This window comes from Oncorhynchus keta, chromosome 35 (assembly GCF_023373465.1).
Source record: "Oncorhynchus keta strain PuntledgeMale-10-30-2019 chromosome 35, Oket_V2, whole genome shotgun sequence".
Lineage (NCBI taxonomy): Eukaryota > Metazoa > Chordata > Actinopteri > Salmoniformes > Salmonidae > Oncorhynchus > Oncorhynchus keta.
In genome coordinates this window covers 3936819-3959662 of record NC_068455.1, presented here as the reverse complement: position 1 = coordinate 3959662, position 22844 = coordinate 3936819, and the positions used below count along the sequence as shown (strand labels likewise).

Sequence of the window (22844 nt, the reverse complement as noted above, 5' to 3'; positions counted from 1 at the left end):
CTTTTGAAGTTTCCAGTCTGTTATTCGAACTCAATCAGCATGACAGAGTGATCTCCAGCCTTGTCCTCGTCAACACTCACACCTGTGTTAACGAGAGAATCACTGACATGATGTCAGCTGGTCCTTTTGTGGCAGGGCTGAAATGCAGTGGAAATGTTTTTTGGGGATTCAGTTCATTTGCATGGCAAAGAGGGACTTTGCAATTCATCTGATCACTCTTCATAACATTCTGGAGTATATGCAAATTGCCATCATACAAACTGAGGCAGCAGAATTTGTGAAAATTAATATTTGTGTCATTCTCAAAACTTTTGGCCACGACTGTACAGAGTAAAGGGTCTGAATACTTATGTAAATGTGATGTTTTAGTAGTTTATTTGTAAACCATTTGCAAAAATTTCTAAAAATCACTTTTTGCTTTTTTCATTATGGGGTATTGTGTGTAGATTGATGAGGATGTATTTAAAAAAAAATGATAAACCTGTAAAGTAACAAAATGTGGAAAAAGTCAAGGGGTCTGAATACTTTCAGAAGGCTCTGTTTGTCACATGTACATTTTGAGGGTAGTGGTATAGTTTTTATTTTAAAAAGTCTAGGATAGTATTTTTTTTCTGACCCTCGAAAAATATAAATGTATCACTAGTCATAACTTCAAGGCTGTAGCTGTCATCTGAACGACCAAAGGTCCCCATTGACACTAGTCATAACTTCAAGGTTGTAGCTGTCGTCTGAACGACCAAAGGTCCCCATTGACACTAGTCATAACTTCAAGGCTGTAACTGAAAGGACCCAACGGTCACGGTGCGTCGGGATGGCACTACAGTAGGAGTCAGCAGCCCGTTCTGTTCTGTAAGGGTGGAGCTTTTAACCACACTCAGGTAGGTCTTCGGCGTCATCGAACAAGGTTAGGCTCTCCTCTGCTCTGGCATTTTTATGTATCTGATTATGAGTCAGACATGAGTAGCCTACCACGTCAGTATAAGTAATCTTCACAGCCAAGTTCAGAGGACAGGCGCCCAACCGTTTCACAGTGTCCCCTTACAGAGCAGGAGTAGCGTTCTTTATCACGGACTGAGAGTTCCCCAGACAAGTAAACTACTACGATCTCTTTCCGGTACTTTGGAGCCCGCGTTCCGTCGCTAAACCTGACACACCACCCAGAACAAAGATGCCTAAAACGGTGAGTTAAAATTAAAAACAAATAAAAAAACATTTTTATTTTAGACCGACTATGTAAAATGTCATGTATTACACGTAACGGTAATCGGTTACTTTCTATCTGAATAAATGTAACGGAGCCTAAACCAAACACAAGGCAGGTCAAACGAATGATCATGTTATTTCAATGTCCAGTATACCAGAATAACCTCGTTTTCTATTAATTGTCCATTGTTGTCTAAAAGTGATGATATAGCCTTACACTAATTAATGTACGATGACAATCACTGAAGTTGCCCTGATTATTTGTCACGGTGTTATTTGGCCTTATTTGTAATAGTTGTGAGTTACATTTGAGGTGTCACCTCCTGGCCTTAGTTATTTTTTTAAAATTTTTATTATTTTGGTTAGGTCAGGGTGTGACATGGGGGATTTATGTGTTTGCTGGTCTAGGGGTTTTTGTATGTTTATGGGGTGTTTTTTCCTAGTCTAGGTGTTTATGTAAGTCTATGGTTGCCTAGATTGGTTCTCAATTAGAGGCAGGTGTTTATCGTTGTCTCTGATTGGGAACCATATTTAGGCAGCCATGTTCTATGGGTATTTTGTGGGTGGTTGTCTTCTGTCTTTGCACCAGCTAGGACTGTTTTGGTTTTTTTTGGCCACATTTGTTGTAATTGTGTTCATGTTTAGTTTCTCTTATTAAAAAGAGATGTTGAACACTAAACCACGCTGCATTTTGATCCTCCTCTCCTTCAGCGGAAGAAAGACGTTACACGAGACTAATCAATATGATCCAAAACCAGAGTTGGAGGGTATATGCTTTAATGTGATACAATCTTTAAGAATATGCTTTGGTTTAACTTAATATATAATAAAGATTGAATATATAGTAATTATTTAACATATTAGTTAATATATAACACAGTTCCTTGACAAAGTTATTCGGTAAAAGTGTTCCGTTTCTCTACAATGGAGGATTTTCCTTCAGAGCAGCAAAGCAAGATGGTGGTACTGAATGATAATGTTTCTCTCCCTCCCTATTTCAGCAATGTTCTCATGGTGACTGAGATGCACCATTTGTAAAATACCTATAGACCAATTCTGCAGTGGATGAGAATTGTGTCGATAACAGTATCGGAAGGAAGCCATCTTCTGTTTGAAAGAAACCTTAGAGTCCATTTTAATTGTGAATCCTTACCCGGCCTTACTTATTAACTAAACTCAGAGTTTGACCCACAGGTCTCTGTCTCCTGACTGGCTACGGTAGGCATTACTGGCTAACCATAGATTAGCTCTCGCTGCTGTGCTAAGGCATTTGCACAGCAGTTCTAGAATCATTAAGAGATTCTCTGCTGGTACCCCGTGATGTAACTTTGATAACGGAGAGCCACGTAGACATTTTAATCAGAGGCGGGTGCTCAGTTTTACGTGGCTCGGTCTCGGTTCCATAAAAGTACTGTGTCTTAAACAAACACTACAATGGCAATAACCTTGGGATGGTATTCTGTTGATGAGAGTTTCTCTTGGGGCATAGCAACAGCACTCCTTGAGAGAGTCCGACCGCAGGGGTCAGTCTGACATCAATCTGACGTCATTTCTGTGACATTCTTCTCTGGAGAGTCAGAGTAGATAAAGCTTTCACCACTATAGTAAATACTCCAGGGCTGTATCCCCAATGGCACCCTACTGTATACCCTATATAGTGCACTACTTTACGACCAAGCACTACGGGCCCTGGTCAAAAGTAGTGCACTATAATGGGAATAGGGTACAATTTGAGATTAGTCCCAGGGTTACCCAGGGTTACTAGGGTTACCCAGGGAGGTGAGATGAGACCTAGGGTTACCCAGGGAGGTGAGATGAGACCTAGGGTTACCCAGGGAGATGAGACCTAGGGTTACCCAGGGAGATGAGACCTAGGGTTACCCAGGGAGATGAGACCTAGGGTTACCCAGGGAGATGAGACCTAGGGTTACCCAGGGAGATGAGACCTAGGGTTACCCAGGGAGATGAGACCTAGGGTTACCCAGGGAGATGAGACCTAGGGTTACCCAGGGAGATGAGACCTAGGGTTACCCAGGGAGATGAGACCTAGGGTTACCCAGGGAGATGAGACCTAGGGTTACCCAGGGAGATGAGACCTAGGGTTACCCAGGAGATGAGACCTAGGGTTACCCAGGGAGATGAGACCTAGGGTTACCCAGGGAGATGAGACCTAGGGTTACCCAGGAGATGAGACCTAGGGTTACCCAGGGAGATGAGACCTAGGGTTACCCAGGGAGATGAGACCTAGGGTTACCCAGGGAGATGAGACCTAGGGTTACCCAGGGAGATGAGACCTAGGGTTACCCAGGGAGATGAGACCTAGGGTTACTCAGGGAGATGAGACCTAGGGCTACCCAGTGAGATGGTATGAGACCTAGGGTTACCCAGGGAGATGAGACCTAGGGCTACCCAGGGAGATGAGACCTAGGGTTACCCAGGGAGATGAGACCTAGGGTTACCCAGGGAGATGAGACCTAGGGTTACCCAGGGAGATGAGACCTAGGGTTACCCAGGGAGATGAGACCTAGGGTTACCCAGGGAGATGAGACCTAGGGTTACCCAGGGAGATGAGACCTAGGGTTACCCAGGGAGATGAGACCTAGGGTGACCCAGGGAGATGAGACCTAGGGTTACCCAGGGAGATGAGACCTAGGGTTACCCAGGGAGATGAGACCTAGGGTTACCCAGGGAGATGAGACCTAGGGTTACCCAGGGAGATGAGACCTAGGGTTACCCAGGGAGATGAGACCTAGGGTTACCCAGGGAGATGAGACCTAGGGTTACCCAGGGAGATGAGACCTAGGGTTACCCAGGGAGATGAGACCTAGGGTTACCCAGGGAGATGAGACCTAGGGTTACCCAGGGAGATGAGACCTAGGGTTACCCAGGGAGATGAGACCTAGGGTTACCCAGGGAGATGAGACCTAGGGTTACCCAGGGAGATGAGACCTAGGGTTACCCAGGGAGATGAGACCTAGGGTTACCCAGGGAGATGAGACCTAGGGTTACCCAGGGAGATGAGACCTAGGGTTACCCAGGGAGATGAGACCTAGGGTTACAGGGAGATGAGACCTAGGGTTACCCAGGGAGATGAGACCTAGGGTTACCCAGGAGATGAGACCTAGGGTTACCCAGGAGATGAGACCTAGGGTTACCCAGGGAGGTGAGATGAGACCTAGGGTTACCCAGGGAGGTGAGATGAGACCTAGGGTTACCCAGGGAGGTGAGATGAGACCTAGGGTTACCCAGGGAGATGAGACCTAGGGTTACCCAGGGAGATGAGACCTAGGGTTACCCAGGGAGATGAGACCTAGGGTTACCCAGGAGATGAGACCTAGGGTTACCCAGGGAGATGAGACCTAGGGTTACCCAGGGAGATGAGACCTAGGGTTACCCAGGGAGATGAGACCTAGGGTTACCCAGGGAGATGAGACCTAGGGTTACCCAGGGAGATGAGACCTAGGGTTACCCAGGGAGATGAGACCTAGGGTTACTCAGGAGATGAGACCTAGGGTTACTCAGGGAGATGAGACCTAGGGTTACTCAGGGAGATGAGACCTAGGGTTACTCAGGGAGATGAGACCTAGGGTTACCCAGGAGATGAGACCTAGGGTTACCCAGGGAGATGAGACCTAGGGTTACCCAGGGAGGTGAGATGAGACCTAGGGTTACCCAGGGAGGTGAGATGAGACCTAGGGTTACCCAGGGAGGTGAGATGAGACCTAGGGTTACCCAGGGAGATGAGATGAGACCTAGGGTTACCCAGGGAGATGAGACCTAGGGTTACAGGAGATGAGACCTAGGGTTACCCAGGGAGATGAGACCTAGGGTTACCCAGGGAGATGAGACCTAGGGTTACCCAGGGAGATGAGACCTAGGGTTACCCAGGGAGATGAGACCTAGGGTTACCCAGGGAGATGAGACCTAGGGTTACCCAGGGAGATGAGACCTAGGGTTACCCAGGAGATGAGACCTAGGGTTACCCAGGGAGATGAGACCTAGGGTTACCCAGGGAGATGAGACCTAGGGTTACCCAGGGAGATGAGACCTAGGGTTACCCAGGGAGATGAGACCTAGGGTTACCCAGGGAGATGAGACCTAGGGTTACTCAGGGAGATGAGACCTAGGGTTACTCAGGGAGATGAGACCTAGGGTTACTCAGGAGATGAGACCTAGGGTTACTCAGGGAGATGAGACCTAGGGTTACCCAGGGAGATGAGACCTAGGGTTACCCAGGAGATGAGACCTAGGGTTACCCAGGAGATGAGACCTAGGGTTACCCAGGGAGGTGAGATGAGACCTAGGGTTACCCAGGGAGGTGAGATGAGACCTAGGGTTACCCAGGGAGGTGAGATGAGACCTAGGGTTACCCAGGGAGATGAGATGAGACCTAGGGTTACCCAGGGAGATGAGACCTAGGGTTACCCAGGGAGATGAGACCTAGGGTTACCCAGGGAGATGAGACCTAGGGTTACCCAGGGAGATGAGACCTAGGGTTACCCAGGGAGATGAGACCTAGGGTTACCCAGGGAGGTGAGATGAGACCTAGGGTTACCCAGGGAGATGAGACCTAGGGTTACCCAGGGAGATGAGACCTAGGGTTACCCAGGGAGAGGTTGTCCGGGTTTGACCGGGTTAGGCCGCCATTGTAAATAAGAGTTTGTTTTTGAAACTGACTTGCCTTGTTAAAGGTACAATAAATGTTTTTATTAAATACCCAGGAAGATACTGGGGAGTGGGTAGAACAGGGTTCAATCATGATTGTTGTTGTTCTCCAAATCCAATGGAACAAAATCCACATCTGATCAACTGGTCCTGTATCTCATCTCTAAACCCAAATCTTCTTTGATCAGTAAAATAATAAACAAACAAATGTGCCTGACTAGAAAGTGTAGCATAGAAAGTGTAGCATATAAAGTGTAGCATAGAAAGTGTAGCATACAAAATGTAGCATAGAAAGTGTAGCATAGAAAGTGTAGCATATAGATCGAGCCCGTGTACAGTATGCTCATGGTGATTTGCTAGGAAACGTAGCTGTTAAATGGTCAGATATGACCAGACTGAAAAAAGAGCAGCATACAGATCATATATATTTATATATCTGCTCACGGTGATGTGTTAGGAAACATGGAGGTGGTGGAGGCCGATGTTCCAGTTGTTGTTGCACAATTTAAGATGGGGTTATCTTTATGGCGCTGGGGCGTGTTGGAGGGTAAGTTTATAAAGAGGTTGTGTAACGCAGCAGAGAAAGCCAACGCTTCAATTTTCTGTCAAGGTTCAGGGAACAGTTATGAGAGAGAGAGAGAGAGAGAGAGAGAGAGAGAGAGTTGCCACAAGAAAAGGGCAACCAGTAAATAACAAACACCATTGTAAACACAACCCATATTTATGCTTATTTATTTCCCTTGTGTACATTAACTATTTGTACATTGTTACAACACTGTATATTTATATATACATTATGTAAAGTATATATTATATATAGTATATATTATACCTTATTTTAAAATGGATTAAAAAGATTTCTCCTCCTCAATCTGCCTGCACACAATTGCCTGTAATGAAATCACAATACCCCATAATGACATCACAATTGCCTGTAATGACAAAGCAAAAAACAGGATTTTAGAAATGTTTGATAATTTATTTAAAAAAATAAAAACTGATATCACATTTACATAAGTATTCAGACCCTTTACTCAGTACTTGGTTGACGCACCTTTGACAGTGATAAGAGCCTCGAGTCTTCTTGGGTATGACGCTACAAGCTTGGCACACCTGTATTTGGAGAGTTTCTCCCATTCTTCTCTGCAGATCGTCTCAAGCTCTGTCAGGTTGGATGGGGAGCGATGCCGCACAGCCATTTTCAGGTCTCTCCGGAGATGTTCGTTCTGGTTCAAGTCTGGGCTCTGGCTGGGCCACTCAAGGACATTCAGAGACTTGTCCTGAAGCCCTTCCTGCAATGTCTTGGCTGTGTGTTTAGGTTTGTTGTCCTGTTGGAAGGTGAACTTTCACCCCAGTCTGAGGTCCTGAGTGCTTTGGAGCAGGTTTTCATCAAGGATCTCTCTGTACTTTGCTCCGTTCATCTTTGCCTCGATCCTGACTAGTCTCCCAGTCCCTTCCACTGAAAAACATCCCCACAGCACGATGCTGCCACCACCATGCTTCACCGTAGGGATGGTGCCAGGTTTCCTCCAGATGTGACGCTCGGCATTCAGGCCAAAGAGTTCAATCTTGGTTTCATCAGACCAGAGAATCATGTTTCTCAAGGTCTGGGAGTCTTTAGGTGTCTTTTGGTAAACTCCAAGCGGGCTGTCGTGTGCCTTTAACTGAGGAGTGGCTTCCGTCTGGCCACTCTACCATAAAGGCCTGATTGGTGGGGTACTGTAGAGATGGTTGTTCTTCTGGAAGTTTCTCCCATCTCCACAGAGGACCTCTAGAGCTCTGTCAGAGTGACCATCGGGTTCTTGGTCACCTCCCTGACCAAGGCCGTTCTCCCATGATTGTTTGTTTGGCCAGGAGGCCAGCTCTCGGAAGAGTCTTGGTGGTTCCAAACTTCTTCCATTTAAGAATGACGGAGGCCACTGTGTTCTTCTTGGGGACCTTCAATGCTGCAGAAATGTTTTGGTACCCTTCCCCAGATCTGTGCCTTGACAGAATCCGGTCTCGGCGGTCTATGGACAATTCCTTCGACCTCGTGGCTTGGTTTTTGCTCTAACATGCACTGTCAACTGTGGGACCTTATATAGACAGGTGCGTGCCTTTCCAAATCATCCAATCAAATGAATTGACCTCAGGTGGGATACCAATCAAATTGTAGAAACATCTCAAGGATGATAAATGGAAGCAGGATGCACCTGAGCTCAATGTCGAGTCTCACAGCAAAATGTCTGAATACTTATGGAAATAAGGTGTTTCTGTTTTTTAAAATTTTTAATACATTTGTAAAAAAAATTCTAAAAAAGCCGTTTTTGCTTTGTCATTATGGGGTATTGTGTGTAGATTGCTGAGGCTGTAACGTTACAACATTTGGAAAAAGTCAAGGGGTCTGAAAGTACTGTACCTTTTAAAAGATGTCTTGGCTGAAAATAGGCAAGACCTCTTTTCAATAATCCTCAATCTCTCTGCCTACAATAGTTTTCCATGGTAGAAAATCTGATTATGATACCTGGGCTGTATTGAAGAAGCAGTCTGTTGCTATACTACAATCGTTTTCCATGGTAGAAAATCTGATTATGATACCTGGTCTGTATTGAAGAAGCTGTCTGTTTCAATACTCATGCTTTTTCATATTTATAAACCGATGGGAAATATATTTTGTACCTCAAAATATTGTATTTTCAGCTGTTTGAAGCTGGTGTACAAAACCAAAAGTAAAATACGCAAATACGAAATTTAAGAACGGGGAAGCATAGAAATAGAGCGCGTAGAACAGATCTACAGCTTCTTAGACTGGCTTTCAATGAGAATGACACACATTTCTATGTGAATTTGGTTGGGTCGCCCAAAAAGTTAAATATTGCAGCTTGAAGTGATTGTGATATCTGTCTATCCCTCCTCAGTAACAGCGTAAGGGCAGTCCCTCAGTAACAGTGTAAGGGTAGTCCCTCAGTAACAGTGTAAGGGTAGTCCCTCAGTAACAGTGTAAGGGTAGTCCCTCAGTAACAGTGTAAGGGTAGTCCCTCAGTAACAGTGTAAGGGTAGTCCCTCAGTAACAGTGTAAGGGTAGTCCCTCAGTAACAGTGTAAGGGTAGTCCCTCAGTAACAGTGTAAGGGTAGTCCCTCAGTAACAGTGTAAGGGTAGTCCCTCAGTAACAGTGTAAGGGTAGTCCCTCAGTAACAGTGTAAGGGTAGTCCCTCAGTAACAGTGTACGGGTAGTCCCTCAGTAACAGTGTAAGGGCAGTCCCTCAGTAACAGTGTAAGGGTAGTCCCTCAGTAACAGTGTAAGGGCAGTCCCTCAGTAACAGTGTAAGGGCAGTCCCTCAGTAACAGTGTAAGGGTAGTCCCTCAGTAACAGTGTACGGGTAGTCCCTCAGTAACAGTGTAAGGGCAGTCCCTCAGTAACAGTGTAAGGGTAGTCCCTCAGTAACAGTGTAAGGGTAGTCCCTCAGTAACAGTGTAAGGGTAGTCCCTCAGTAACATTGTAAGGGTAGTCCCTCAGTAACATTGTAAGGGTAGTCCCTCAGTAACAGTGTAAGGGTAGTCCCTCAGTAACAGTGTAAGGGTAGTCCCTCAGTAACAGTGTAAGGGTAGTCCCTCAGTAACAGTGTAAGGGTAGTCCCTCAGTAACAGTGTAAGGGTAGTCCCTCAGTAACAGTGTAATGGTAGTCCCTCAGTAACAGTGTAAGGGTAGTCCCTCAGTAATATTGTAAGGGCAGTCCCTCAGTAACAGTGTAAGGGTAGTCCCTCAGTAACAGTGTAAGGGTAGTCCCTCAGTAACAGTGTAAGGGTAGTCCCTCAGTAACAGTGTAAGGGTAGTCCCTCAGTAACAGTGTAAGGGTAGTCCCTCAGTAACAGTGTAAGGGCAGTCCCTCAGTAACAGTGTAAGGGCAGTCCCTCAGTAACAGTGTAAGGGCAGTCCCTCAGTAACAGTGTAAGGGCAGTCCCTCAGTAACAGTGTAAGGGTAGTCCCTCAGTAACAGTGTAAGGGTAGTCCCTCAGTAACAGTGTAAGGGTAGTCCCTCAGTAACAGTGTAAGGGTAGTCCCTCAGTAACAGTGTACGGGTAGTCCCTCAGTAACAGTGTAAGGGTAGTCCCTCAGTAACAGTCTAAGGGTAGTCCCTCAGTAACAGTGTAAGGGTAGTCCCTCAGTAACAGTGTAAGGGTAGTCCCTCAGTAACATTGTAAGGGTAGTCCCTCAGTAACAGTGTAAGGGTAGTCCCTCAGTAACAGTGTAAGGGTAGTCCCTCAGTAACAGTGTAAGGGCAGTCCCTCAGTAACAGTGTAAGGGTAGTCCCTCAGTAACAGTGTACGGGTAGTCCTCAGTAACAGTGTAAGGGCAGTCCCTCAGTAACAGTGTAAGGGTAGTCCCTCAGTAACAGTGTACGGGTAGTCCCTCAGTAACAGTGTAAGGGCAGTCCCTCAGTAACAGTGTAAGGGTAGTCCTCAGTAACAGTGTAAGGGTAGTCCCTCAGTAACAGTGTAAGGGTAGTCCCTCAGTAACATTGTAAGGGTAGTCCCTCAGTAACATTGTAAGGGTAGTCCCTCAGTAACATTGTAAGGGTAGTCCCTCAGTAACAGTGTAAGGGTAGTCCCTCAGTAACAGTGTAAGGGTAGTCCCTCAGTAACAGTGTAAGGGTAGTCCCTCAGTAACAGTGTAAGGGTAGTCCCTCAGTAACAGTGTAAGGGTAGTCCCTCAGTAACAGTGTAATGGTAGTCCCTCAGTAACAGTGTAAGGGTAGTCCCTCAGTAATATTGTAAGGGCAGTCCCTCAGTAACAGCGTAAGGGCAGTCCCTCAGTAACAGCGTACGGGTAGTCCCTCAGTAACAGTGTAAGGGTAGTCCCTCAGTAACAGTGTAAGGGTAGTCCCTCAGTAACAGTGTAAGGGCAGTCCCTCAGTAACAGTGTAAGGGCAGTCCCTCAGTAACAGTGTAAGGGCAGTCCCTCAGTAACAGTGTAAGGGCAGTCCCTCAGTAACAGTGTAAGGGTAGTCCCTCAGTAACAGTGTAAGGGTAGTCCCTCAGTAACAGTGTAAGGGTAGTCCCTCAGTAACAGTGTAAGGGCAGTCCCTCAGTAACAGTGTAAGGGTAGTCCCTCAGTAACAGTGTAAGGGCAGTCCCTCAGTAACAGTGTAAGGGTAGTCCCTCAGTAACAGTGTAAGGGTAGTCCCTCAGTAACAGTGTAAGGGTAGTCCCTCAGTAACATTGTAAGGGTAGTCCCTCAGTAACATTGTAAGGGTAGTCCCTCAGTAACAGTGTAAGGGTAGTCCCTCAGTAACAGTGTAAGGGTAGTCCCTCAGTAACAGTGTAAGGGTAGTCCCTCAGTAACAGTGTAAGGGTAGTCCCTCAGTAACAGTGTAAGGGTAGTCCCTCAGTAACAGTGTAATGGTAGTCCCTCAGTAACAGTGTAAGGGTAGTCCCTCAGTAATATTGTAAGGGCAGTCCCTCAGTAACAGCGTAAGGGCAGTCCCTCAGTAACAGCGTAAGGGCAGTCCCTCAGTAACAGCGTAAGGGTAGTCCCTCAGTAACAGCGTAAGGGTAGTCCCTCAGTAACAGTGTAAGGGTAGTCCCTCAGTAACAGTGTAAGGGTAGTCCCTCAGTAACAGTGTAAGGGCAGTCCCTCAGTAACAGTGTAAGGGCAGTCCCTCAGTAACAGTGTAAGGGCAGTCCCTCAGTAACAGTGTAAGGGTAGTCCCTCAGTAACAGTGTAAGGGTAGTCCCTCAGTAACAGTGTAAGGGTAGTCCCTCAGTAACAGTGTAAGGGTAGTCCCTCAGTAACAGTGTAAGGGTAGTCCCTCAGTAATATTGTAAGGGCAGTCCCTCAGTAACAGCGTAAGGGCAGTCCCTCAGTAACAGCGTACGGGTAGTCCCTCAGTAACAGTGTAAGGGTAGTCCCTCAGTAACAGTGTAAGGGTAGTCCCTCAGTAACAGTGTAAGGGTAGTCCCTCAGTAACAGTGTAAGGGCAGTCCCTCAGTAACAGTGTAAGGGCAGTCCCTCAGTAACAGTGTAAGGGCAGTCCCTCAGTAACAGTGTAAGGGCAGTCCCTCAGTAACAGTGTAAGGGCAGTCCCTCAGTAACAGTGTAAGGGTAGTCCCTCAGTAACAGTGTAAGGGCAGTCCCTCAGTAACAGTGTAAGGGTAGTCCCTCAGTAACAGATTAAGGGTAGTCCCTCAGTAACAGATTAAGGGTAGTCCCTCAGTAACAGTGTAAGGGCAGTCCCTCAGTAACAGATTAAGGGCAGTCCCTCAGTAACAGATTAAGGGCATATTTGGCTTCTACCACCTCATAAAACTTGCCCACCCCTAGACGTCGAGGTTCATGTTTTTCTTGAGAGAGACATCTGTACTTTGGCAAGCGTCAAATGCTTTGTTATGTCAACCTTGCAGGCCCTGCTAGTCCAAAGTCTACTGAGATAGTAGTTAGCAATTAGAGATGGTTTATGAGGAATTGACTTCCCAGCAGCACCACAAAGGTATAGTTTACCTTAAACAATGACATTATTTATGTTTCCTTACCTTGAAAGTAGGTGTATGGACTAGAATAGATTGCGATCTACATTCTGTCTCTGTATACACAGCTACAGCCACTATTAACTAACGTCAGCTGACTAAATCAACTATGAGAGAATGAATGAACTAAACCTCAATGAACCTTTATCCCCAAAATCACCTCAAAGTAACTTCAAATCAAGCCACTGAGTTGCACAATACCTCCTGAAGGTGAAAAGGGTTGCAATCATTCAACAAAGTATATTGGAGAAGAAAGCGTGCACCTTCAGACGAGCTGTATTCTGTGTTTTCTGTGTTTTCTGTGTATTCTGTGTTTTCTATGTATTCTGTGTTTTCTATGTATTCTGTGTTTTCTATGTATTCTGTGTTTTCTATGTTTTCTGTGTTTTCTGTGTATTCTGTGTTTTCTATGTATTCTGTGTTTTCTGTGTTTTCTATGTATTCTGTGTATTCTGTGTATTCTGTGTTTTCTGTGTATTCTGTGTATTCTGTGTATTCTGTGTATTCTGTGTTTTCTATGTATTCTGTGTTTTCTATGTATTCTGTGTAATGTAAGTTAATGTCAGCACCACTTGACCAGCTCAGATTCCTGGTACATGGAAACATTGCTGGTGAATAAAGGCGGTTCTGATTCTGAATCTCCAGGTCAATGTCCGGGTCACCACACTGGATGCTGAGCTGGAGTTCTCCATTCTTCCCAGCACCACCGGCAAACAGTTGTTTGATCAGGTCAGTTCACATTCACTAACTAACTAACTCTCTGTCTCACACACACTCACTAACTAACTAACTAACTAACTAACTAACTAACTAACTAACTAACTAACTAACTAACTAACTAACTCTCTGTCTCACACACACTAACTAACTAACTAACTAACTAACTAACTAAGTCTCACACACACACTCCCTCACAAACTAACCTGTCTCATTATAATGACCATTGGTTTTGACCACTGGTTTTGTAAAAATCTATATTTGTCAGTGTCACGTCTCTCCAGTGTAAAACATTTATTTTAATATAATAATAATATATGCCATTTAGCAGACGCTTTTATCCAAAGCGACTTACAGTCATGTGTGCATACATTCTACGTATGGGTGGTCCCGGGAATCGAACCCACTACCCTGGCGTTACAAGCGCCATGCTCTACCAACTGAGCTACAGAAGGACCACATTTTGTTTTTCTCTCCGTCTCCTCTGTTTTCTCTAGGTGTCCAGAACGGTCGGTCTGCGGGAGCTCTGGTACTTCGGCCTGCTGTTCGTCAACAACAAAGGGTTCCAAACATGGCTGAAGTTTGATAAAAAGGTAAGTTGGTATGTGTGAGCCAGCGGTTACAGCTCTGTATGCCTGAGTCGGCGTGGGTTGGAATCCGACTCGCTGCTCTGTATGCCTGAGTCGGCTTGGGTTGGAATCCGACTCGCTGCTCTGTATGCCTGAGTCGGCGTGGGTTGGAACCCGACTCGCTGCTCTTTGCCTGAGTCGGCGTGGGTTGGAACCCGACTCCCTGCTCTGTATGCCTGAGTCGGCTTGGGTTGGAATCCGACTCGCTGCTCTGTATGCCTGAGTCGGCGTGGGTTGGAATCCGACTCGCTGCTCTGTATGCCTGAGTCGGTGTGGGTTGGAATCCGACTCGCTGCTCTGTATGCCTGAGTCGGCATGGGTTGGAATCCGACTCGCTGCTCTGTATGCCTGAGTCGGCGTGGGTTGGAACCCGACTCGCTGCTCTTTGCCTGAGTCGGCGTGGGTTGGAACCCGACTCCCTGCTCTGTATGCCTGAGTCGGCTTGGGTTGGAATCCGACTCGCTGCTCTGTATGCCTGAGTCGGCATGGGTTGGAATCCGACTCGCTGCTCTGTATGCCTGAGTCGGCGTGGGTTGGAACCCGACTCGCTGCTCTTTGCCTGAGTCGGCGTGGGTCGGAACTCGACTCGCTGCTCTTTGCCTGAGTCGGCGCGGGTTGGAACCCGACTCGCTGCGCTGTATGCCTGAGTCGGCGTGGGTTGGAACCCGACTCGCTGCTCTGTATGCCTGAGTCGGCGTGGGTTGGAACCCGACTCGCTGCTCTTTGCCTGAGTCGGCGTGGGTTGGAACCCGACTCCCTGCTCTGTATGCCTGAGTCGGCGTGGGTTGGAACCCGACTCCCTGCTCTGTATGCCTGAGTCGGCGTGGGTTGGAACCCGACTCCCTGCTCTGTATGCCTGAGTCGGCGTGGGTTGGAACCCGACTCCCTGCTCTGTATGCCTGAGTCGACGTGGGTTGGAACCCGACTCCCTGCTCTGTATGCCTGAGTCGGCGTGGGTTGGAACCCGACTCACTGCTCTGTATGCCTGAGCCCGGCGTGGGTTGGAACCCGACTCACTGCTCCTTGACTTTACCCTCTTCCTATCTAAATTACGATGGCTACACCTTAGCTGCACAGTGACACCTAAATGATGAATCAACACAGCCGTTGATACGTAGTGCCATCTGACATACATAGCTCACCATTATGTACTGTATAAGTGCGCTGTAATGTTAGGAACTGCCCTATGGACACAAATCATGTTTATTTGAATGGAATGGTTTCAAACACTATGGTCCCACTTATTCCATTCTAGACATAGCAATGTAACCTACCCCTGATTTATTGTGTAGGGCAGTGGTATTCAAACTTTTTCAGGGGGGGGGACCCCATTGGTTTCTGTCAGAATTTATGCGACCCCATTGGTTTCTGTCAGAATTTAGGCGACCCCAATTTGTTTCCGTCAAAATTGATCACGACCCCATTTTTTTCGCCCCTAAGAATTTCTCGCGACCCCAAATCCAACTCCAATGACACAACCTTAAAATCTGTACATTTCAAATTTTTACATTGATGGGTTCGGATTTCTAAACTTTTAAATATTGTTAATCATCAGTTATAGTAGAGACATGAGGGGTGCCGTAGTCTGGTTTCCACACCAGGAGTTAATGGGTATCGGTAGGAGGAAGGTATATGGTGGAGGCAATTTAAGCTTGGAAGGTACTGAGTGAAGGAAAGACGATCACATGGTTGCAGTCACTGATAATGGTGGAGAGATGTGGTTTAGTGAGGAATGGGGGTCGAGCTCAGGTCACATTAAGGGAGAAGGAACAGTTTTTTGCCCGCATCACTTCCTGCCTAGCAATAAGGATGTAATGTTTAGAGAGAGTCCACCCAAATTAGGGTGTATTTGCAAATAAATTCATTAAAAATCCTACAATGTGATTTTCTGGATTTTTTTTTTTTACTTCTCATTTTGTCTGTCATAGTTGAAGTGTACCTATGATGAAAATTACAGGCCTCTCTCATCTTTTTAAGTGGGAGAACTTGCACAATTGGTGGCTGACTAAATACTTTTTTTTGCCGCACTGTATATTACCACTGGTGAATACATGTATTTGTCTTGTGCAGCTTTACTACATTTACTCAATAACATTTTATTTTTCAAATGATCTCTCTCAGAAACGTGTGTATATTGTCCCAGATATTCATCTGTACTCTTTGGCTTTTTAATTCCTAATATAAATTTATAAATACATATTTTGGCAACCCCACTGCTGTTTCCCCTGACGTTGAATACCACTGACATGGGGGTTACTCATGTCATAACCACACCCCCCCATCATCCCCTCTCCTCTCCTCCTCTCTCCCTTTCCTCTCCTCCCCTTTCCTCTCTCCTCTCCTGTCTCCCTTTCCCATCCTCTCCTCTCATCTCCTTCCCTTTCCTCTCTCCTCTCCCCCCCCCCAGGTGATATCCCAGGAAGTAAAGAAAGAGGTCCCTCTCCAGTTCCGTTTCCGGGCCAAGTTCTACCCAGAGGACGTGGCTGAGGAGCTGATCCAGGAGAGCACCCAGAAACTGTTCTTCCTGCAGGTAACACACACACACACACACACAGACACACAGACACACAGACACACACACACACACACACACACACACACACACACACACACACACACACACACACACACACACACACACACACACACACACACACACACACACACAGACACACACAGACAGACAGACAGACAGACCTCCCCCTCCCCCACGTGATCCAGACGTTTATCTCCCACCTCCAGGTTAAGGAGGACATCCTAACTGATGAGGTGTACTGCCCTCCAGAGTCTGCTGTTCTGCTAGCCTCCTACTCTGTACAGGCCAAGTTTGGAGACTTCAATAAGGAGACACACCAGAATGGTTACCTGACCAATGAACGCCTGCTGCCCAAGAGGTGAGTCAGTGTGGAGCAGGGGGTGGGTGACCCTCCAGATGGAGAAGCAGCAGAGGGGGTGGATGAACCTCCAGATGGAGATGGAGAAGGGGGTGGATGAACCTCCAGATGGAGAAGGGGGTGGATGAACCTCCAGATGGATAAGGGGGTGGATGAACCTCCAGATGGATAAGGGGGTGGATGAACCTCCAGATGGATAAGGTGGTGGATGAACCTCCAGATGGATAAGGGGGTGGATGAACCTCCAGATGGAGAAGGGGGTGGATGAACCTCCAGATGGAGATGGAGAAGGGGTGGATGAACCTCCAGATGGAGCAGGGGGTGGATGAACCTCCAGATGGAGATGGAGAAGGGGGTGGATGAACCTCCAGATGGAGAAGGGGGTGGATGAACCTCCAGATGGAGCAGGGGGTGGATGAACCTCCAGATGGCGGCTGTATGACTTGTTCACTACAGAATTAATACCCATATATCTAATATATATATAATACCAAGACCCCAACTTCAAACTCAAGTGTTCTCACTTCCTGTTATTTTATGGCAAAATTAGCATCATAAGCAACAAGTGTATGGTGTGGTATATTTACGACATGCTGTCTGTGCTTGAGGTAAGGTGTTATATTACAGTAAGACATGTGCTTGATGTTGGTGTGCATTACACAGCCTCACGAAACCTACAGTACCGTATGTGATATCAACAGAGAAGTATATTTTCTGGGTGATTTTTAAATGTTGACTAGCTGCCCTCTCAAGAAAATGCTTCAAACTGTAACCAGTGCCTGTAATCTGGTTGAGGTTATCAGTCAACCCACCAGGGTAGTTGCAGACAGCACAGGAATTAAATCATCATGTATTGATCACATCTTTACTAATGCTGCAGAAATGTGCTCTAAAGCAGTATCCAGATCCATCAGATGTAGTGATCACAATATAGTAGCCATATCTAGGAAAACCACAGTACCAAAGACTGGGCCTAATATAGTGTATAAGAGGTCAGGCTGGGCCTAATGTAGTGTATAAGAGGTCAGGCTGGGCCTAATGTAGTGTATAAGAGGTCAGGCTGGGCCTAATGTAGTGTATAAGAGGTCAGGCTGGGCCTAATGTAGTGTATAAGAGGTCAGGCTGGGCCTAATGTAGTGTATAGGAGGTCAGGCTGGGCCTAGTCTAGTGTATAGGAGGTCAGGCTGGGCCTAGTCTAGTGTATAAGAGGTCAGGCTGGGCCTAATATAGTGTATAAGAGGTCAGGCTGGGCCTAATGTAGTGTATAAGAGGTCAGGCTGGGCCTAATGTAGTGTATAAGAGGTCAGGCTGGGCCTAATGTAGTGTATAAGAGGTCAGGCTGGGCCTAATGTAGTGTATAGGAGGTCAGGCTGGGCCTAATGTAGTGTATAGGAGGTCAGGCTGGGCCTAATGTAGTGTATAGGAGGTCAGGCTGGGCCTAATATAGTGTATAAGAGGTCAGGCTGGGCCTAATATAGTGTATAAGAGGTCAGGCTGGGCCTAATATAGTGTATAAGAGGTCAGGCTGGGCCTAATATAGTGTATAAGAGGTCAGGCTGGGCCTAATATAGTGTATAAGAGGTCAGGCTGGGCCTAATCTAGTGTATAAGAGGTCAGGCTGGGCCTAATCTAGTGTATAAGAGGTCAGGCTGGGCCTAATCTAGTGTATAAGAGGTCAGGCTGGGCCTAATCTAGTGTATAAGAGGTCAGGCTGGGCCTAATCTAGTGTATAAGAGGTCAGGCTGGGCCTAATCTAGTGTATAAGAGGTCAGGCTGGGCCTAATCTAGTGTATAAGAGGTCAGGCTGGGCCTAATCTAGTGTATAAGAGGTCAGGCTGGGCCTAATCTAGTGTATAAGAGGTCAGGCTGGGCCTAATCTAGTGTATAAGAGGTCAGGCTGGGCCTAATCTAGTGTATAAGAAGAGGTCAGGCTGGGCCTAATCTAGTGTATAAGAGGTCAGGCTGGGCCTAATCTCGTGTATAAGAGGTCACACAATACGTTTTGTAGAGATTCCTATGTTGATGATGTAAAGAATAGTTGCTGGTCTGTGGTGTGTAACGAGGAGCAACCAGATGGTGAACTTGACACATTTATGAAATTGTTTATTCCAGTTACTAATAAACATGCACCCATTTCAAGAAAATGACTGTAAAAACTGTTAAATCCTCGTGGATTGATGAGGAATTGAAAAATGGTATGGTTGAGAGGGATGATGCAAAAGGAATGGCAATTAAGTCTGGCTGTACAATCGATTGGCAAACGTATTGCAAATTTAAAAATCACGTGACTAAACTAAATAAAAAATAAACTATACTACGAAACAAAGAATAAATGATATAAAGAATGATAGTAACAAAATTTGGAGCACCTTAAATGAAATTTAGGGAAAAAAGGCAAACTCGGCTCAATCATTCATTGAATCAAATGACTCATTCATTAACAAAACCCACTGATATTTCCAACTAATTTAATGATTTTTTTCATTGGCAAGATTAGCAAACCTAGGCATGCCATGTCAGACAATAAACACTGACACTACACATCCAAGTATATCGGACCAAATTATGAAAGACAAGAATTGTACTTTTGAATTCCGTAAAGTCAGTGTGGTAAGAGGTGAAAAAATGATTGGTGTCTATCAACAATGACAAGCCACCGGAGTCTGACAATCTGGATGGAAAATGACTGAGGATAATAGCGGACGATATTGCCACTCCTATTTGCCACATCTTCAATTTAAGCCTACTAGAGCCCTCAGGCCTGGAGGGAAGCTAAAGTCATTCCGCTACCTGAGAATAGTAAAGCCCCCTTTACTGGCTCAAATAGCCGACCAATCAGCCTGTTATCAACCCTTAGTAAACTTCTGGGAAAAAATGGTGTTTGACCAGATACAATGCTATTTTACAGTTAACAAATTGACAACAGACTTTCAGCATGCTGATAGGGAAGGACATTCAACAAGCACATGACTGATGATTGGCTGGCTGATGATTGGCTGGCTGATGATTGGCTGGCTGATGATTGGCTGGCTGATGATTGGCTGAGATAAATTGATGATACAATGATTGTGGGGGCTGTTTTGTTAGACTTCAGTGCAGCTTTTGACATTATTGATCAGTCTGCTGCTGGAAAAACGTATGTGTTATGGCTTTACACCCCCTGCTATATTGTGGATAAAGAGTTACTTGTCTAACAGAACACGGTGTTCTTTAATGGAAGCCTCTCCAACATAATCCAGGTAGAAGCAGGAATTCCTCAAGGCAGCTGTTTAGGCCCCTTGCTTTTTTCAATCTTTACTTAACGACATGAGACTTTGAGTAAAGATAGTGTGCCTATGTATATGGAGGACTCAACCTGATACACGTCAGCTATTACAGCGACTGAAATGACTGCAACACTTAACAAAGAGCTGCAGTTAGTTTCAGAATAGGTGGCAAGGAATAAGTTAGTCTTATATATTTCAAAAGCTAAAAGCATTGTATTTGGGATAAATCATTCACTAAATTCTAAACCTCAACTAAATATTGTAATAAATCATGTGGAAATTGAGCAAGTTGAGGTGACTAAACTGCTTGGAGTAACCCTGGACTGTAACCCTGAACTGCCATGGTCAAAACATATTGATACAACAGTAGCTAAGATGGGGAGAAGTCTGTCCATAATAAAGCACTGCTTTGCCTTCCTAACAACACTATCAACAAGGCAGGTCCTACAGGTCCTAGTTTCTACCTTCTTAACAACACTATCAACAAGGCAGGTCCTACAGGCCCTAGTTTCTACCTTCTTAACAACACTATCAACAAGGCAGGTCCTACAGGCCCTAGTTTCTACCTTCTTAACAACACTATCAACAAGGCAGGTCCTACAGGCCCTAGTTTCTACCTTCTTAACAACACTATCAACAAGGCAGGTCCTACAGGTCCTAGTTTCTACCTTCTTAACAACACTATCAACAAGGCAGGTCCTACAGGCCCTAGTTTCTACCCTCTTAACAACACTGTCAACAAGGCAGGTCCTACAGGCCCTAGTTTTGTCGCACCTTGACTATTGTTCAGTCGTGTGGCCAGGTGCCACAGAGAGGGACTTAGGGAAAATTGCAGTTGGAACAGGGCAGCACGGCTGGCCCTTAAAAGTACATGGAGAGCTAACATTAATGACATGCATGTCATTCTCTCATGGCTCAAAGTGGAAGAGATATTGACTTCATCACTACTTGTTTTTGTAAGAGGTATTGACCGAGCTGTCTGTTTTAAAATACTTGCACACAGCTTGGACACCCATGAAGAGTAGCTGCTGCCTTGGCAGGAACTAATGGGGATCCATAATAAACCCCAGGAAGAGTAGCTGCTGCCTTGGCATGAACTAATGGGGATCCATAATCAACCCCAGGAAGAGTAGCTGCTGCCTTGGAAGGAACTAATGGGGATCCATAATAAACCCCAGGAAGAGTAGCTGCTGCCTTGGCAGGAACTAATGGGGATCCATAATAAACCCCAGGAAGAGTAGCTGCTGCCTTGACAGGAACTAATGGGGATCCATAATAAACCCCAGGAAGAGTAGCTGCTGCCTTGGCAGGAACTAATGGGGATCCATAATAAACCCCAGGAAGAGTAGCTGCTGCCTTGGCAGGAACTAATGGGGATCCATAATAAACCCCAGGAAGAGTAGCAGAGTAGCTGCTGCCTTGGCAGGAACTAACGGGGATCCATAATAAACCCCAGGAAGAGTAGCTGCTGCCTTGGCAGGAACTAATGGGGGATCCATAATAAACCCCAGGAAGAGTAGCTGCTGCCTTGGCAGGAACTAATGGGGATCCATAATAAACCCCAGGAAGAGTAGCTGCTGCCTTGGCAGGAACTAATGGGGATCCATAATAAACCCCAGGAAGAGTAGCTGCTGCCTTGGCAGGAACTAATGGGGATCCATAATAAACCCAGGCTGCCTTGGCAGCTGGGAGGAACTCCATAATAAACCCCAGGAAGAGTAGGGGTAGCTGCTGCCTTGGCAGGAACTAATGTGGGATCCATAATAAAACCCAGGGGTAGTAGTGTGATGTCGTTATGGGGTAGTGTGAGTCAATGGGGTAGTGTGATGTCGTTATGGGGTAGTGTGATGTCGTTATGGGGTAGTGTGATGTCGTTATGGGGTAGTGTGATGTCGTTATGGGGTAGTGTGATGTCGTTATGGGGTAGTGTGATGTCGTTATGGGGTAGTGTGATGTCGTTATGGGGTAGTGTGATGTCGTTATGGGGTAGTGTGATGTCGTTATGGGGTAGTGTGATGTCGTTATGGGGTAGTGTGATGTCGTTATGGGGTAGTGTGATGTCGTTATGGGGTAGTGTGATGTCGTTATGGGGTAGTGTGATGTCAATATGGGGTAGTGTGATGTCGTTATGGGGTAGTGTGATGTCGTTATGGGGTAGTGTGATGTCGTTATGGGGTAGTGTGATGTCGTTATGGGGTAGTGTGATGTCAATATGGGGTAGTGTGATGTCGTTATGAGGTAGTGTGATGTCGTTATGGGGTAGTGTGATGTGATGTCGTTATGGGGGTAGTGTGATGTCGTGGGTAGTGTGATGTCGTTATGGGGTAGTGTGATGTCGTTATGGGGTAGTGTGATGTCGTTATGGGGTAGTGTGATGTCGTTATGGGGTAGTGTGATGTCAACATGGGGTAGTGTGATGTCGGGATGTCGTAGTGTGATGTCGTTATGGGGTAGTGTGATGGGGTAGTGTGATGTCGTTATGGGGTAGTGTGATGTCAATTGGGGTAGTGTGATGGGGGGTAGTGTGATGTCGTTTATGGGGTAGTGTGATGTCGTTATGGGGTAGTGTGATGTCGTTATGGGGTAGTGTGATGTCAATATGTAGTGTGATGTCGTTATGGGGTAGTGATGTGATGTCATGGGGTTATGTCGGGGGTAGTGTGATGTCGTTATGGGGTAGTGTGATGTCGTTATGGGGTAGTGTGATGTGGGGTAGTGTGATGTGATGTCGTTATGGGGTATGGGGTAGTGTGATGTCGTTATGGGGTAGTGTGATGTCGTTATGGGGTAGTGGGGTGATGTCGTTATGGGGTAGTGTGATGTAGTTGATGTCGTTATGGGGTATTGTGATGTCGTTATGGGGTAGTGTGATGTCGTTATGGGGTAGTGTGATGTCGTTATGGGGTAGTGTGATGTCGTTATGGGGTAGTGTGATGTCGTTATGGGGTAGTGTGATGTCGTTATG

At 46.1% G+C, this 22844-nt stretch overlaps 1 protein-coding gene across 1 annotated transcript in view; it reads left to right on the top strand.

Annotated features, from left to right (window-relative positions):
- The first annotated feature begins 803 nt into the window (after positions 1-803).
- Positions 804-22844, top strand: part of LOC127915700 (ezrin-like) — a 40184-nt gene continuing 18143 nt past the window's right edge. Inside the window, exons 1-5 of the mRNA XM_052496039.1 lie at positions 804-1180; positions 13019-13102; positions 13588-13683; positions 16127-16249; positions 16462-16613. Coding sequence (XP_052351999.1) covers positions 1169-1180; positions 13019-13102; positions 13588-13683; positions 16127-16249; positions 16462-16613 — 467 coding nt within the window. The 5' untranslated portion in view covers positions 804-1168. The remainder of the gene's footprint in view (positions 1181-13018; positions 13103-13587; positions 13684-16126; positions 16250-16461; positions 16614-22844) is intronic.